Source organism: Macrobrachium rosenbergii, chromosome 44, assembly GCF_040412425.1.
Source record: "Macrobrachium rosenbergii isolate ZJJX-2024 chromosome 44, ASM4041242v1, whole genome shotgun sequence".
In the NCBI taxonomy this organism is placed as follows: Eukaryota; Metazoa; Arthropoda; class Malacostraca; order Decapoda; family Palaemonidae; genus Macrobrachium; species Macrobrachium rosenbergii.
The window spans coordinates 36898070-36915569 of record NC_089784.1 but is presented as its reverse complement, the minus strand read 5'-3'; the positions used below and the strand labels follow the sequence as shown (position 1 = coordinate 36915569).

The following is a 17500-nucleotide window of genomic DNA, read 5'->3' as shown; positions in this document are numbered from 1 at the left end:
GGGGTTTCACTGGCATGCATCTACAGTATATGCTTGCATGTCATGGTTTTAGAACATGCAAGAGAAATTGCTTACGTATGTTTTCAGATTTTGAAAATCCCGTCACTTCCGGTCATTTCATGAGTTGCCTAGTAAATGCATTTTCTACCTTCACGGGAAAAAGACAGCTATGACGTCACTGTAAACCTTCTATAATTGGGTTAATCCCGCCTCGGAGTAATAGATAATAAGTAATTGAATTAAGAGGATTATGTTTTCACGGCAATTCGAATGGAGGGATTACTATTTCTGTTTTAATCGGGGCGATAACATGAAATTTACTGCACCGAACGACATAAATTGGACGTAGGAAATTCTGTTATGATATTTAAGTGGCGTTGTTGTTGTTGTTTGCATTATTCTTGCAATGGAATAGTAATTGTTGCTAAACGGTTCTAAAATAATTTCATCGATAACGCCTCCCACTATGGAAGGCTGAAACGGAAATTATCTCAATTATTGTTTGAGTCCTGTTTTGTTCCAAGTATTTTCTATCTACTGTGAATATGAGCACAAGACTGCTTTAGGAAGAAAATAAACTGAAGCTTCAAAAACGCCGTACGAAAATAGACACAAGTCTTGTGACGACATTTAGTACACAGATGTAGGTAAAAGATTTACCTTTTTCTGTTGGTGTTTTTGCCAAAGGTATCATAATCAAGTACAAATACTCATTGTGAGAAGATGCAAATTAAAGAAAATTAAGAAACAGGTTCAACTTCAATATTCGGTAGATTTGGTCGAAACCTCTCTGGTGAGAACACCAACAGTTTCTAGATTCAGTACCGACCAAAAACAAAAATAATGGAGGCAAGCGGAAAAACTTACAGGCTGACGCTCCTGAGAATAGTTAATGAAAGAAAAACAAAGAAATCAGTTGACGTGTAAAATTGAACTAGATCTGTAAACACGTTATAATGAGACTTACTCTATCGAACTACGTCGTTTTAATGTAATCTTAAATGTTGTGACGTCATAATCGTACTTCTTGTCGTGACATTACCTCATGTAAGACTGTGGCATAGTATGAAAATCTAGGCCAAAGGGCCTTCATTTTCATCACTGTGAGATATTGGAAGATTTTTTACAAGTCTTAGCTATTATTATGAAGTTTTCAATCTTCCAATTTACCTCCTTGATAATGAAATAAGAAGGTTTTTAAGGCGTGTAGTTTTTTATGAATTTTGTATATCAGTAATAGATGATCTTTGCGGCTACAAGAACTGGAATAATATTCGTTGAGCATCTAAATTCACTACATCTGTAGCTGATTAACGCTGGAGCATCTCCAAGAAACGAACACGTCTTCTCTTTTGTTGGTCTTATAACAGAGAAATGAAATTTTGCCTTGGAGCGTTGTCGAATTTTTCCCCCAATTTTATTATTATTATTATTATTATTATTATTATTATTAGAAATGGAATAGCTGTTATGGAGCAATAGTGAATGGCCATCAGCCCATGTAGCAGCCTTTCACAGACTAGAATGCCTATATTCGAAAACAACCAAATCAAGTGAATAATTAGCATATAGATGGATAACAATAGACAACAATCAATAAACAAACAAATATATACATAAAAAAATGGCTACAACCGATGCCCTCCCAAAAAGAATGACTTCATTTCAGTTACATTAGATGAAAAATGAATAGTACCGTGGAAGAAAGGCTGCCTTCCGTTAGATATGGGAAACCGATATGTAGGATGTGTCTGATACGGGCCATGTTATAAAATGAGTTTTCATTCCGCCAAAGGATATGTACGGGCACAAGACAACAAGGAAAGATTATCAACAATATATATGGATCCTTGGATTGTTATAAATCACTCTGATATCATGAAATGTTACAGAAATCTGGAAGTATAAGAGTAAGCAGGGATCTTAGGAACGGAGTTGAAGAAAGTAGTTGCAAAAATGAATGACCTGAGCCCACTACCAGCAAACAAAATTGCGAGGTTTGATTCGCTTTATTTGACCTTGCTATTAACAAGAGTCAATTAGCTTTTCATTTAATATTCCACTGAGTTTCTATTTAACATCCCATGTGAAGTTAATTGTCATCAGTTACACTTCTTTGTCTACTGAATAAGAAAATATTTGTACAATTTGAAATTTCCAAAAAATTATGCGTCCTGAGATGTCTCAAAATGACATTAGGCTCTACTAGATATTCCAGACGGTTTTGAGTAAAATTAAGAGCTCAAAGAAAATTTAATGTAAAAATAATTTGGTCTAACATTGCGTCTAATGACGTATGTGATCCCAATTTGCTCTCATCCCGCGTAAACGGACGTAAGCAGGGCATCCGCAGTCGAACGTCAGACCAAGGACTGAAAGAAAAATATATTCATAACATCGTTGAAATGCAAAATGGCTCGTTCAATATTGAAAATACTCCGGCTCCCCGATGTATTTATGAGCCACTAACTGCCGGCAATGGGTTGGCAACCGTGAAAAATGTTATGAACTGAAGAGTACGAGAGTGTAAACAGTGGAAGCGATGAATGTTGCCTAATGGTTTTTACTGTTCTACCAGAGAGCGTAAACATGGAAATAATAAATGCTGCCTAAGGGGCTTTACTGTTCAGCCCAACTGGAATGAAATTCTCATGCGAAACATTAAAAGTATATTAAGCGAGTGAGAATGTAAAGTGCTGCTTCGTACGAGAGGAATTAAGCTTTTCTTTTACAGCTCCAGCGTGATTATCGTGTTATGCCAGGTTATGTTTGCAAGAATTTTGTGCTTCCTGCAAGTTGCACCTTATCTGAAACATCATATTCGGATTAGCGGAAATATTTTTTTTAAACATATAATAATAATGTTTAAATGTTCATTTACATGAAATGATTTATTACAGGGAGCCTCCTCATTTCCGTTATCAATTATATAATATTAATAATCGACAGCATATATTGCAATCAGTACTGAAAAAAATATTATATCTGGCACTCGAAATAACTTACAAGGATGATTAAAATTCCTGATTTTACATATTGTCAATCTATATATATATATATATATATATATATATATATATATATATATATATATATATATATATATATATATATATATATATATATATATATATATATATTATATAAAAGGACCTCATTCAAACTGGATGGTATCTAATGGAGTTTTTATTCAGAAAAAGTTACAAGCTTTCTTGGACAAACGGATACTTGATAATGTGGACTGTTTGTCCAAGAAAGCCTGTAACTTTTTCTGAATAAAAAAACTCCATTAGTTACCATCGTTTGAATGAGGTCTTCTAGTAATTCTACTAATGCACAGAACAATTGTGTATGTGATAAAGTTAATCTATATATATAATATATATATATATATATATATATATATATATGTATATATATATATATATATAAATATGCTGTAAGTATCAGATTGTTTCCCTATATATATATATATATATATATATATATATATATATATATATATATATATATATATATATATATATATATATACATACATACATAAATACATACATACATACATACATACATACATACATACATACATACATACATACATACATACATACATGTGCTGTAAGTATCAAGACGCTTCCCGTGGGAGAGGCTGGTTCCCACGAGGAGATAAGACAACCATCACAGCAACCGTCACACTTTAACTGTTGAACCATGGTTAGATCCACCAGTCCAGTAGCTACCATAACATAAGCTTCACATGCCTCGAACTCCCTACATTTGCTGTTCCATTCACTTCTATCTTGGACGCTCTCTCTGGCTTCTGGGATGATGAGGCTATTCCATTTCTACATGCTTTTATTTAACGTGACTTCTGCGACTGTGTCTGCCCTCAAATCTTGTAACTCAATAGTCGACTTGTTCCCTTCGTTTTATGGACTTGAAATTTTGCATGGGTACTCAATCCCGGTGACAATACAACCTTACATGAATAGTAGGTTAGCAGCGACCTCTAGCAACCCTACAGTGACCTCTCCCAATATCTCAGGATTTGTATGAAACTCTTTGGAATTTTCAAACTTCTTTGACTCGGCAAATAACTCTTCAGATTTTTCAAGCATTCTTTGGCTCGACAGGATACCAACTTCGTCAGCTACAATCATAAATCGGTTACAGTTTCTGTCAATACTAAAAAGTATAAAATAAAAAATATAAGAAAACATTTTTAAAACACTTTTATTAAAATGCACTAAAAAGTGGAAAAAATAAATCTTTTGAGCCACACCAGGATTTTCTTACAATTAATCATGTCTACAAAAATAAAAGCGTGGGGGCCAAACATGAAAGGAATGTGCTACAAGAAATGAAAAAAACTATATTTTCTTTTTTTGCAGCGCTTCTTTCCATGTTTGGCACCCACGTTTTTATTTTGTAGACATGATTAATTGTAAGAAAATCCTAGTGTGTCTCAAAAGATTTATTTTTCACTTTTTAGTGCATTTTAATAAAAGCGAGTTTTAAAAATGTTTATTTATATTTTGTTTTATTACCTTTTTTCCGCCTATCCGATTTTTCTTAGGTCTTCTTACCCTCTTCCCTTTTTAACTTCCAAATTGTACATTTTCTTATAAATATATATATATATATATATATATATATATATATATATATATATATATATATATATATATATATATGTATGTATGAAAGATAACGGCCTTCCTTGGGGATTCGAAACGCCAAATACTGAAGCAAAAGTTCAACGGCTGATCATAGGCTGTATCCCCAGGGAAGGAGGTTATAGTTAGTATCTATTTTAAAGCGATACTGACTGTATATATATATATATATATATATATATATATATATATATATATATATATATATATATATATATATATATATGAAAATGAACGCAAGGGAACGTGTTTCACAGAAATAAATTTCTTACTCACATCGGGACAGCAGAACCCCAGTCTTTCAAGTGAGAGTCCAGGGCGGTAGCAATTCATCTACACAATTCATAAAAGAAACTGGAACCTAGGTACTCTGTACATGAGTTTTTTCCCACGGAGACGCTGAACGCCTAACATACCAGCGAATTTTATCCATCCCGACCCAGCAGCGAGTGAATTGCTAACATTTCATTCAATTTATTATAATATATATATATATATATATATATATATATATATATATATATATATATATATATATATATATATATATATATATATACACACACACACACACATACTAGCTGACCAACCTGGCGCTGCTCAGAAAACTCTGACATGTGAAATACTCAGAAAAACTTTCTTGCATCTCCTATAAATTGTTTTATTGTGTAAAGTATATATTATATTATATATATATATATATATATATATATATATATATATATATATATATATATATATATATATATTCTTTGTTTCATTTAACCTAACCTGATACTGTAAAGTATTCAGGAGCAAAGAGCATCAACACTTATTTCACCTGATCCACCGAAAGTCCTTGAAAATCGACGAAAGGTAACCATCACTGTCTGAAGTTGCAGGAAAAAAAATCTTATAACTCATTCAGAGCTTCGAAAATCCCGTCTACTTCTTAACATTCTTTCTCTCTCTCTCTCTCTCTCTCTCTCTCTCTCTCTCTCTCTCTCTCTCTCTCTCTCTCTCTGTTGTTTCTGTCTTTCCTACGTCTAAATTGAAAGAGATAACTCTCTCACCCTTAAGGTGTGGAGATTATATCTTCATAAGTCCCTCGTCACCATTTAATTAATGCTAGTTAGATTGATAACAAACAACAGTAAGGCCCAACACCTCCTCTTCTCCCTCTGGCTCTCTCTCCCTCTCCCTCTCTCCCAACGCACCCATTCACTATCATAGAATTCAACATCCTTATGTCGTGTATTCACCATCACATAGCGACACCTGGCAACTACAACAACTAGTCAATTCGTACCTCTTGCCGATGTAATCATTTACAGTAAAATGATTATTTATGTTTATACTGTATATTAGAATTATTTATATTAATTTCTGGCTTTCATCAACGTGTATTTATTCAAAACAATAAATAACTGATTGCCTTACACTCCTCCACGAAGGGAATGATTTTGTTTGGTACAAGATTACGTCATCACCAAAGGTACGAATTGACTGGGTTTATAGATGCCGTACGGACATGCAGCAGTAATTTTTTTTCCTACCAATCTATGCATGCGCAAATGGGGAACAATTTCTTACGTCGCATCTTCTCTCTCTCTCTCTCTCTCTCTCTCTCTCTCTCTCTCTCTCTCTCTCTCTCTCTCTCTCTCCCCTTTTCAGTCAGATCAGAATCTAACAGTGTGATTTCACAGCAATAATGGAAAAACCACTGCAACTGATGAAAGACATGTCAACGGGTGGAACTATTCTCGATGCCCTCTCCACCAAACAACTCAAACTGGCAACGTTTTTATGAAGAAAAATCGCGAACAATTTACACTTTTAAAGCATTTTGTTATGCTAAATCTGTTATAAAATATTTTATATTAAATGTAAGACTTTGTAACAATACATTTATAGAATAATATGATTTATATTTAAAAATAATATTGGTTAGGTTTACACTGGCAGTGATATATGGCAACTACTCCTTTCACGTAGCGGTGGGAGGGAAGCTGGAACTTCGTCAGGTTCCTCTAATTTTATGTCTGTGTTTGTATGTCTGTCACTGGGTAGGGGTTTCATTTTGAGTTACGACCTTTCTGGGGTCACATAGGGGCCGCTTGCCAAATTTTGACTGTGTCTGTCAAGCGGTTTAGATTTCTATAGAGGGCAAACATACAAACATTCACTTTCAGTATGTAGAAAGATAGAAGAATATAAATATATATAGAATATATATATATATATATATATATATATATATATATATATATATATATATATATATATATATATATATTATCATTATATATAGAAAATGAAAACCCTATTCACATGGAACAAGCCCACAAAGGCCATGGACTTGAAATTCAAGCTTCCAAAGAATATGGTGTTCATTCGCAAGAATTAACAGAAGGTATGTATGGGAATACAGAAATATTAGCTCAGTCATTAGAAAAACAGATAAATTAACAAATTAATAAATAAAATGTGAGTAAAATATTAAAATGCAAGCTGAATTGTATTAGGGTTAGTAAATATATTAGATATATATATATATATATATATATATATATATATATATATATATATATATATATATGAATAAATATACGTGTGTGCATTTATAAAACAATTACAGTTCTTTATCCTTTGAGGGGACTGGGGCTCCTGACGGTTACTTCCAGATTGGTCCAGATTTTGTAACCCTCATGAAGACTGCAACTTAACCAAATTTCAGATCATATCTTGCAGCAACTAATCGATGATTTCTTTCGCCAAAAATATGACAAAGGAAAAATATGTGGATCTTGCCTTCCTACCACGTCCCATTAGCAAAATAAATTAAAATAAAACTGTCAGAAAGTTTATTTTGTAAATTGGGAGTCCGTTTGTTGGCTTTTTTTTTTTAAAGGCTTTTCCAGGATAAAGTTTCAGTGAGTTAACTGTGTACTATTGGGTGCATGTGCTTGTGTGTGTGTGTGTGTGTCTCTGCATACATGTGTGTGTTACTGTCGAAATAATATCCTCTTTAAGAAAAAAGTTTCTAGCGTATGACACACTATATTGTCGGCGTTGTGCCGACTGCATTCTTCATGCCATCATTACGAATGCCATTTCCCGTATGATAATCATAGGCAGAATTACTGCGCGCAATATGCCTTTGTTATTTAGGACAGTAGAGAGTAGGAACCAGCACTTTGGCAGTATCATATGCACAAAGCTTCGGTTTCCGTAAAGGCGTCACTTTATAAAAGCCTACCTGCCTAAAAGGTCACACCCACAGTTGTCCGGAACAATAAATTAATTCAGTTTAATCTAACCTTATACTTTTCTTCGATTTACCACTGTCCGTCTAACTACAAGTCTGTCCACCACTGTGTTTACGCAATTATTGTCTATTTGCAACTTTGCAAGTCACGTTCGTATTCGTATTGAATACAAACAACTGGAAAAAAAAGAATTTTACATTGTTTCTCATTTCTGTGCTGGAAAACTGCTTAAAGTGAAAGGGGGTAAATATATAGAGAGAGGCGGGGCGGGGGGGGCGGAGGCAAGGGAAAGAAGCAGGGGAGGAAGAGTGGGTAAGACAAGGATCAGGGGAACAGTGGGTTTTCGAATTATGCAAATAGTTCGCTCGTTAATGTTTTGAAATTCAATTACATGATCCGGCAGCTGATTTGAATTTTTATGTCCACGCCACTTCCACCTAACGCCCTTCGTTCGCCAAGCTTTGCTCGTTTGTTTTTTGAACTGGTGAAGCATATTGCATGAGAGAGAGAGAGAGAGAGAGAGAGAGAGAGAGAGAGAGAGAGAGAGAGAGAGACTGTCGGACGTATCAAATACCATATTTCCATAAGCGTTATAAATTGCAACGAAATGTTTTGCTCTTCAGATAATATCTGTGTGAAATGCAATATGGCTGACTAGATGTGTTCAGCTGTCATTTTGTTGTATGTTAACTTGTTCTGCCATTATATATATATATATATATATATATATATATATATATATATATATATATATATATATATATATATATATATATATATATGTGTGTGTGTGTGTGTGTGTGTGTGTGTGTGTGTGTGTGTATGTATGTATGTGTGTGTGTGTGGTTTTTTATTTTTTTGTGACAGCCACGATGACCTCCAAACTTCTCGTTTTCTTCACATTTTTAGATACGCTTGTCAGTACAAATCTTTAGTCCCCAAATGAAGATGGAAATTAAGAAACATCAACTCCAGCGGCAAGAATCAAACCAGCGCCCTATATATATATATATATATATATATATATATATATATATATATATATATATATATATATATATATATATATATATATATATATATATATATATAGTGCAAATACCAGAATTAGGGTTACGTATGAGAATGCTTTCCAAGCGCTATTGCGTATTAACTAATTATTAAGAACTTTTGTACCTCACTTTTAATTATGAAAGATTCTATAACGTTCTCTTCGTAAAACCATCACAAGTTAAGTTTTCTTTTGAATTCCCCTAGCAAAATTCATTATAATTGTGAATTTTGTTCATTTGTATCACTGAAATCTTAACCAGTATGTCTATCGTAAATTTTATTACAATTCTTACATGGCATTTTGTAAGCACAACCAATTTTGCCCGTGGGTGATTTTCTAATCAAAATGCTCCTAATTATAGTACTTCTAGTACAGAACAATAAATTCAAATCAAATATCTTCAGGTGCATCGTTAATCCTAAAAGGTTTTCTTTAACGCAAAACAAGCAAATTTGGGAGGGCGTCTGTTTTCGGTAGAATAAAATGAGTTTGCGATTTTCTTACATTCTCATCTCACAAAAGATTTTGATTACTTTAACTTGGGACCAACGTCAGTTGTATTACAGATTTCCATATCAAAATAAATTCCGTACTGCAAATGCTAGAAGTTCTGAAAAACATTGATAAATTGTATATTTTTTTTCCATATTTGAATTCTTCTCAAATCTGATTGAAAGAATCATGCTCTCATTTCTGTGAAATGGTCTTTTTCAATTCCTATTATTTATGTGAAGATTTTTCCAACCTGTTTTATTGTACTGTGCTGTGTTTTTCTTGGTGATTTTTCCCTTACTTACTTGTGTGGCTTGCAGGCCTCATTATGCGTCCAGACCAATAAAGTTTGTTGAAAGTTTCATTCTCGCTTTTTTTTTTTTTATAAGGCAGGTTAGTTAACATTGCACCTGGCCCATCTCTTTCACCTGGGCTTGGGACATCAAGAGTGTTTTTAACTCATTTGGCAGGCTTCGAGTTGTATCCCACTCCTCTGTGGATTGGTGCTGATCTGTCCAGTTCACGTGAAGGGAACTGCCGGTATTTTCACACACTTCTCTTCAAAAATAATTACAGACTTCTAGCTAACAACTTGGTAGTTTAGTCTTTTCGTTCAAAAGATATTACATAAGTAACTTTTTACTGAATTGTAAATTTATCTTGTTATTCTTTGGGCATTTATGAGTTTATTGTATTTCCAGTTATTATGTATATTGTATCCTGTTATTAGTTTCAAGGTCAAAGGCTAACTCAACGCGGCTCTAAATACAATAATTGAATTTTTTGAGCAATTTGGATGTAAAAATATGAATTACTGTTTGTTTGTTAGGCTGCTTGTTTTCACTTTGTGTAAACATATAGTTTGCTTGTTTGTGGACTTCAAAGAAACGTGTCTTATGAGTACAGTTAAAAAAAAAAAAGTTACTGTTTTCACTACAGGATGATTTCGTAGAAATTATACTGCATTATTGCCAAAATATCTTCAACGCAAGACACAGCGGTCACTTTGCAAATATTGAGCATACATATATGTCCAGTTAAATATATTCCCATATACAGACATAATATCTTAAATATTATATTTTGAGATATCTTTCAGTTATTCGTCGTGGGATTCTCAGAGCTTTTGTAAATATCATACGTACCAAAACATATTAAAATTATTATGATTATTTATACAACCTTCAGCTATGCTAAAACTCGCCATTCTGGAATGGGACTCCAGCATAAACACGAAGGAAATTAGCATATCTGGATCGAGTACCAATAGGTCACAATGAGGCCTGAGAGCCGGTAAAGTGAGCGAGTAGAGCTGCACTCCGATAAAATGAATCCCTTTGTTTGTGACTTTTGGATGAAATGTATATCGGCGGTAACAAACAGGTTTGTTATGATGGTTCATGATAACGCTTATGAAACGGAGTGTTATTACGGCCATTACAATGATTACAGTACAGTGAGTGGAAGGGTGATGGGATTATCGCTGTTGTTGCCGGTATTGTAGTTGGTGTTATTATCATATTGTTGCTGGAGGTGTTGACACTGTTGTTGGCTTATGACGGGAGAAGCCCGTTTTCAGAGAAGGTTATGGATGTCATGGCTTTAGGAAAACGATTGAATGTAGCTATTATAATTAGTGTTGTTATTATTCACCGCCGCCATTAAATTATTACTATTTGTTTTCCTTTTCTGATACTGATGCTGTTATCATTAATGTTGTTCAACAAAGCTATCACTACTAATACTAATTGTTCTAGCTCCCCCCGCCCCCCCCCAACACTGCACCACATTACTACTGTAATACGCGACGGAAACTACTGTTATGCTACTTCGTATTCTTATTCCCATCTTCTTCATCTTACTAATGTGCTACTAATATTATTGATAATAATATTTGCCATCAGCATCACCACTTCTTCTTCCGTCCCCAGTGCTCCCCCAACTCTTCTTTCTATCCACAATGAAGAATTAGAGGAATTTATTTCTGGTGACAGAAATTCATTTCTCGGTATAATGTGGTTCGGATTCCTCAAGAAGCTGTAGGTCCCGTTGCTAGGTAACCAATTGGTTCTTAGCCACGTAAAATAAGTCTAATCCTTCTGGCCAGCCCTAGGAGAGCTGTTAATCAGCTCAGGGGTCTGGTTAAACTAAGGTATAATTAACGTTTTCCTTCTCTTCCTCTTCCTACCCATTCCTCCTGTGTGGAGCCAGCTTAGCCAATGTAGTATATTGAAAGACTTCTTAACGGAGGGAGCAAAGGGAGATTTGCAGTCTCCTAAAAAAGGTGGTCTGTCATCGTAAAATCTGTTTCTTTCACACTCTTACCTCGTATAAAGTTCTTCTTTTATGTATGAAATGTTCATTATGGGTAGCGGGAGAAAATGTGAAATGGTATGCCACGTAGAATGAAAAGGCATAAAGAGAAGCGAAGGACAGTTGTGTAAAATTAAGAAAAACCTGTAAGAACCACAGAGAAGCTGTCAAGTCTTATATAGAAAATGGTCAAGGTAGAGAAGCATCGGATAGGGGTGGGGAGAGAGAAAGGGGGTGAGAGGGGGAAGGCAAGAGTGGGAGGAGAAACTGTTGAACAGAGAGAAAGAAACAAATGCAGCAAAGTGGGATTCAGAAAATTCTCGAGAGAGCAAAGGAGAGGGAAACATATGGAGAAAAGATGCTACTCTTTGATGCTTTCCACGGTCCCTTATTTTCAGATTTATGAAAACGAGGTAAAAAAGATCGGGGGTGGGGATTTAAGGGGAGGGAGTAAGGGGGAAAGGATGTGCTTCCTTCCGTGAGGTATAAACATACATAAAAGTCGTCTGCCTTTTTGAGAGGTCAGAATTCGGTTGAATGTGGAAAGGAAAATAACAGTAACTTTATGGTTTTCATTCTATTTTTTCGGTGTTTATTTAATTTTTTTTAACCCTGGACAATATCCGTTCATTCGGTTACAGAGCGCAACTGCATTTACAGTAAACAAAATAAAGTATAAATAGACAGAACAGTGACTTTTTACGCCACCCTGCGGCCCCCCCACCCCATCACCTCCACGCCCTTTCACCTTCATTTTATATCACATATATACTTTCCCTTGTTCTCTCATATCAGATACATAAGAAATCTTTCAAGACCTATAACTCCTGATTGTCCGATGGCCTTTGTATCTTTGTGGGGTTACAGTATATTCAAGAATATAGGCAAAGAGCTTCTGTAGGCAAAAGTATTCTGTATTCCATTTAGAAGAGTTTCTGTACTGTTCCGAGCATACTGATGAATTTAAAATAATCAGACTCATTGTAAACTACTTTTTATATCTCACCAAAAAAGGCATTATTTGTAATACAAAAAGAATCCTTCTTCCCCCTCCCCCGCATCCATTCCCCCACGAATGATTGGAAAATTACTGACACACACATGTGCAGAATATCAGTTTTCTCCACATAATGAGGCAGCAAGGCGGTGAATAGAGTTTTTACAGGGCAAAGGATTGTTGTCCAAAAGCGCATGGTTGCATGTTGCACCTCGTAAGGCTCCGCTGAGAAGTTGGAACGAGGGACAATGAGACTGATGATTCTTGGCGTCGGCCCAACAGACTCCTGGCGCCGATGATGCTGCTGCTTCTACTGCCCTGGCCCTGCCTTCCTCCGCCGCCCACCCCACCCCACCCCACCCCGTACAGGTTGAGATGGATTGTGGAAGAGCAGCTCTCTCTCTCTCTCTCTCTCTCTCTCTCTCTCTCTCTCTCTCTCTCTCTCTCTCTCTCTCTCTCTTACGTGGTTTTTCCCTTTCTCTCTCGCTCTTTACTCAGCGTCCTCGTTATCTTACGTGTTTCTATCTCTCTCTCTCTCTCTCTCTTCTAAAATTGTTTTCACCTTTTATAGTTATAACTCTCTCTCTCTCTCTCTCTCTCTCTCTCTCTCTCTCTCTCTCACACACAAATATTTCCTCTTTAACATACGTGGTTCTCCTCTTTCTCTATCGCTTTCTGCCAAGTCTCTCTCTCTCTCTCTCTCTCTCTCTCTCTCTCTCTCTCTCTCTCTCTCTCACACACAAATATTTCCTCTTTAACTTATATGGTTCTCCTCTTTCTCTATCGCTTTCTGCCAAGTCTCTCTCTCTCTCTCTCTCTCTCTCTCTCTCTCTCTCTCTCTCTCTCTCTCTCTCTCTCTCTGAAGCATGGACTCACAACTGAATAACCAGCGTTCGAACTCCGCCCCAGACGAGGAAAGAAACGTCATGAGTACGTTTCCTTGAAAAGCCAATGTGCCTCTTTCAACCTAAGCAGTGAATTCTGTACCTGATTATGTGTCAAGTGTTGTGGGTCGTAGCTGGGAATGACAAAAGGAGAGAAAGAGAAAAGAAAGGTGTAACAAAACTTTATTCAATAAACGATAGGGCAATGTTCGATTATCGTCAGTCAGAATTTCTTGAATGGACAAAAGATTCGCCAAATTTCTTTGTTTCAAATGCATACTCGTTTCTTCATTGATTTAACTCTACCAGATTATCGGAAATTTCTAAATGTATAAAGGAGCCGATGAATTGCTTTCTTACAAAACCAAGAACCCGGAACCTCTATTTATCTCCAGTTATATGCTAAATTGTTACCCTATATGATTTTGGCCAAAAAATCGAATTCCTTCAAATGAGGATTTCCAGTTGACTTACGGAAATAAATTTTTTGCACAAACATCCTTATAATTTTGGTCAAAATCCAGATTTATGGAACTGCATAAAAGAGCCACTGACTTCCTTGGCTTCTAAGACGAAAACAGAGACCTCTTCCTTTCTGGCAGCCATAATTCTTCAGAGCCGCTGCAGACATGAAATGTTAGCATTGGCGGTGATGTATCGCTTTCTGAAGCCACGAGGGCATTTTCGAGGATACATATATTCTATAAAAATACTTTCCGCCGAAGATTTCGTTTCCTCCTTCCGCTTATTTCATGCTCCCAGCACTCATGTCAGAAGAAACATTTCAACAGTGGCGATTCGTTCTTTTATTGTTCGGTTTCTTTTTATTTTAGTTTTATGCTCTACGTCGCCCTTTCCTGCTTCATTTTGGTTCGGTTTCCTACGGATTTTTGTTTCCATTTTTTTTTGCATTTCGAAGTTTTATCTTTCTATTTTGTTGTATTTAAGCTTCATCTTTATGCTGTTTTTTCACGTGTGTTCTTTCCAGCGACGAGCCGTTTTCCCCGAGAGGCTAGTCTTCTGGAACAAACTACACAAGAGCCATTACCAAATTCATGACCGTTGAATCATGGATGAATCCTTGATGTAAAAACTTTCAATACTTTTTATTCATTACTTCAAGCTTTTATAATTTTGTTTTATCTCTTGATATTTTTCTTGTTAATTTCATTTGGAACATCAGCACAAAAGGCTAAGGATGTTATATGATTATTTTTTTTCCCCATTTACTTTGCGCCTCTGTCAACTTGAGGCGGGTTGATTTTCACCGAATTTTAATGATTCATTCTTTCACCTACTGATGACATGAACAACAGAGCTCGTAAATGCTACTGTATAGCGTTTATTCATTCATATATATATATATGTATATATATATGCATATATATATATGCATATATATATACTGTGTATATGTATATATTTATACATATAAGCATATATCATACATACTGTATATATGTGATATCTATAGTTCGGTAGTTAGCAACCTCACCTCACCTGGCAAGAAGTGTACGATCAATCCCACAGCTAAGAGAAATGGGAGGCAGTGAAGAAAGACTGAATCCAGATTTTTTTAATATCATTTCTGTTGAATGAGGCAGCGATCGAATTGCGTGATGGGTAATAGGCTGTGGTGGGTTGCAACCAGTAGAGAAGAGCATTTGCGTAAGTAGCCTACTTCTTGTGGCTCCGCTCTTGGGGTGAAAGTTAGGATAAGATTATATGTATGTATAACAGATGTATATTGTATATTCATATTCATCTTAATTTTCAGTATGACCTGTGCACACCTGATCCATGCGCACCCAGCAGAGTATGTGTCGACAAGGGCAACAGCTACTCCTGCGAGTGCCTGAACGGACTGAGTGAAGACGATTGTGGTCCTCATATCCAGGTAATCCATTTAGTATGTATGTGTGTACATATATATATATATATATATATATATATATATATATATATATATATATAGTATATATATATATATATATATATATATATATATGATATTTTATCACATCACCGTGATTCATATACAAGTCAGTAAGCTACAAACGTCCTTTAATATCCAATTTGCTCTACCTCGGAAATAATATATTTTCATATATATTACCAAAGGGGAATTTTTTAGTTGATAATAAGTTCGTCGTCCCGTGGACTCGAACCAGCGAAGGACAAGAACTCAGGACTACAGTGGACGCATTTAAAACTAAAAAATTCCCCTTCGGTAACATATATGAACATATATTATTTCGAGGTAGAGCGAATTGATATTAAAGGACGTTTAGTTTACTGATTGTACTGATTATATATATATATATATATATATATATATATATATATATATATATATGATTATTATCACTTTGTACGTGATTATTTATATATGAAAATAAGAAATCAGGACCTATTTCTTATTTTTCATATATATATATATAAAATATATATTTATAATATATATATATATATATATATATATATATAAAACCTCATTTATAATGGAAAAGCAGTATATGTACTGTACACACATATATATGCATCTATATATATATATATATATATATATATATATATATATATATATATATATATATATATATATATATATATATATATATATATATATTTGTACATGCATATATGTGCATATACTGCACATATGTGTGTGTGTGTGTGTACAGTACATACTGCTATTCCATTATAACTGAGGTTTTCATATCTTCAGATATTCACTTATTATTAATCATTCTCCATTATTTTTTTTTTTATTTCCTACGTCATTATTAATTAACATTATGAATACAGCATTCTTTTCCCCCTTTATCTTTGCACGTTTGAACACCGAAATGAGTCCTGTACCTTTCCAACATTATTGCAGATTTCCACATCAAAATAAATCGCAGGTTTAAAGTAGACCTTTCTAGCTGAGGCCCATCCATCATTGCAGGTGTGCACTCCCAACCCCTGCGAAAACGGAGGCACCTGCTGGATCGTCCCTCAGGCCCGCCTGTTTTACTGCTCATGTCGACCTGGGTTCACTGGTGGCAGATGTCAAGGTATCACCCTGGACACACATGGTGAGTGACGCTGAGGGCCAGCAGTGCCTAAGGGAGAGGGCCACAATACAAAAGGTATAATACGCGGTCGTTAGGACCACCACTAACTATTCACAGCAATGAACGTCAACGTACATGGAAGTAAGAAAACCTCCTTGCGGTGCGTCGCAGTGCTATATATTAGATCGTTTGTTACTGTATACGGCGGACAGAAAATGATTGCTCTGTTTTTCCTAATGACGAACTCAACAAAACGCAACACGAGAAATCGTATGTAATGAACTACGTAAGAATACCGTACTCAATCGTTCGCGTGATTTCAGGGGAAAGAATGTGATTACGGTGAATTCAGCTGTTTTCGAGGGAATATTTGAAGACGTTGATACGTTAATTCGTGAATTAACGTTTTATTTCTGCATTGTGTTATCTATTTATTTAAGAGACTTTAACGACAGAAAATTCACGAAATTCTCGGATTATGAATGAAATTCCTGTCTCACCTCCACTTGGAATTTGCAAGAGCTGCAAGGAACGCGATGTGTATTAAAGCAGTATATTACGGGGTCAGCATTTTAAAGTGACGGTTCACACAATTACGCATAAAACTAGAGGATTCCAGAGTCGATTTTGGATTTTACTGTACTTAACGTTTAGGCTACATATCATATTTTCTTTCATTTCTCCCTTGTTTTTTTTTTTTTACTCTTCGTTAATTTCTGCTCTCATGGAACCGAAATATGCACTAACTTAGTTTAAAAAATATCTGTTGTATGTCTG

The 17500-nt window shown here is 35.1% G+C and overlaps 1 protein-coding gene across 3 annotated transcripts in view; it reads left to right on the top strand.

The window, feature by feature from the left end:
• LOC136829532 (uncharacterized) overlaps positions 1-17500 on the top strand; it is an 821233-nt gene that overhangs the window by 791741 nt on the left and 11992 nt on the right. For 2 of the 3 annotated variants that reach the window (XM_067088366.1, XM_067088364.1), the window contains 2 exons: positions 15442-15561; positions 16615-16744. In XM_067088366.1, the coding sequence (XP_066944467.1) occupies positions 15442-15561; positions 16615-16744 (250 nt within the window). The remainder of the gene's footprint in view (positions 1-15441; positions 15562-16614; positions 16745-17500) is intronic. The other variant, XM_067088365.1, reaches the window with a different exon arrangement.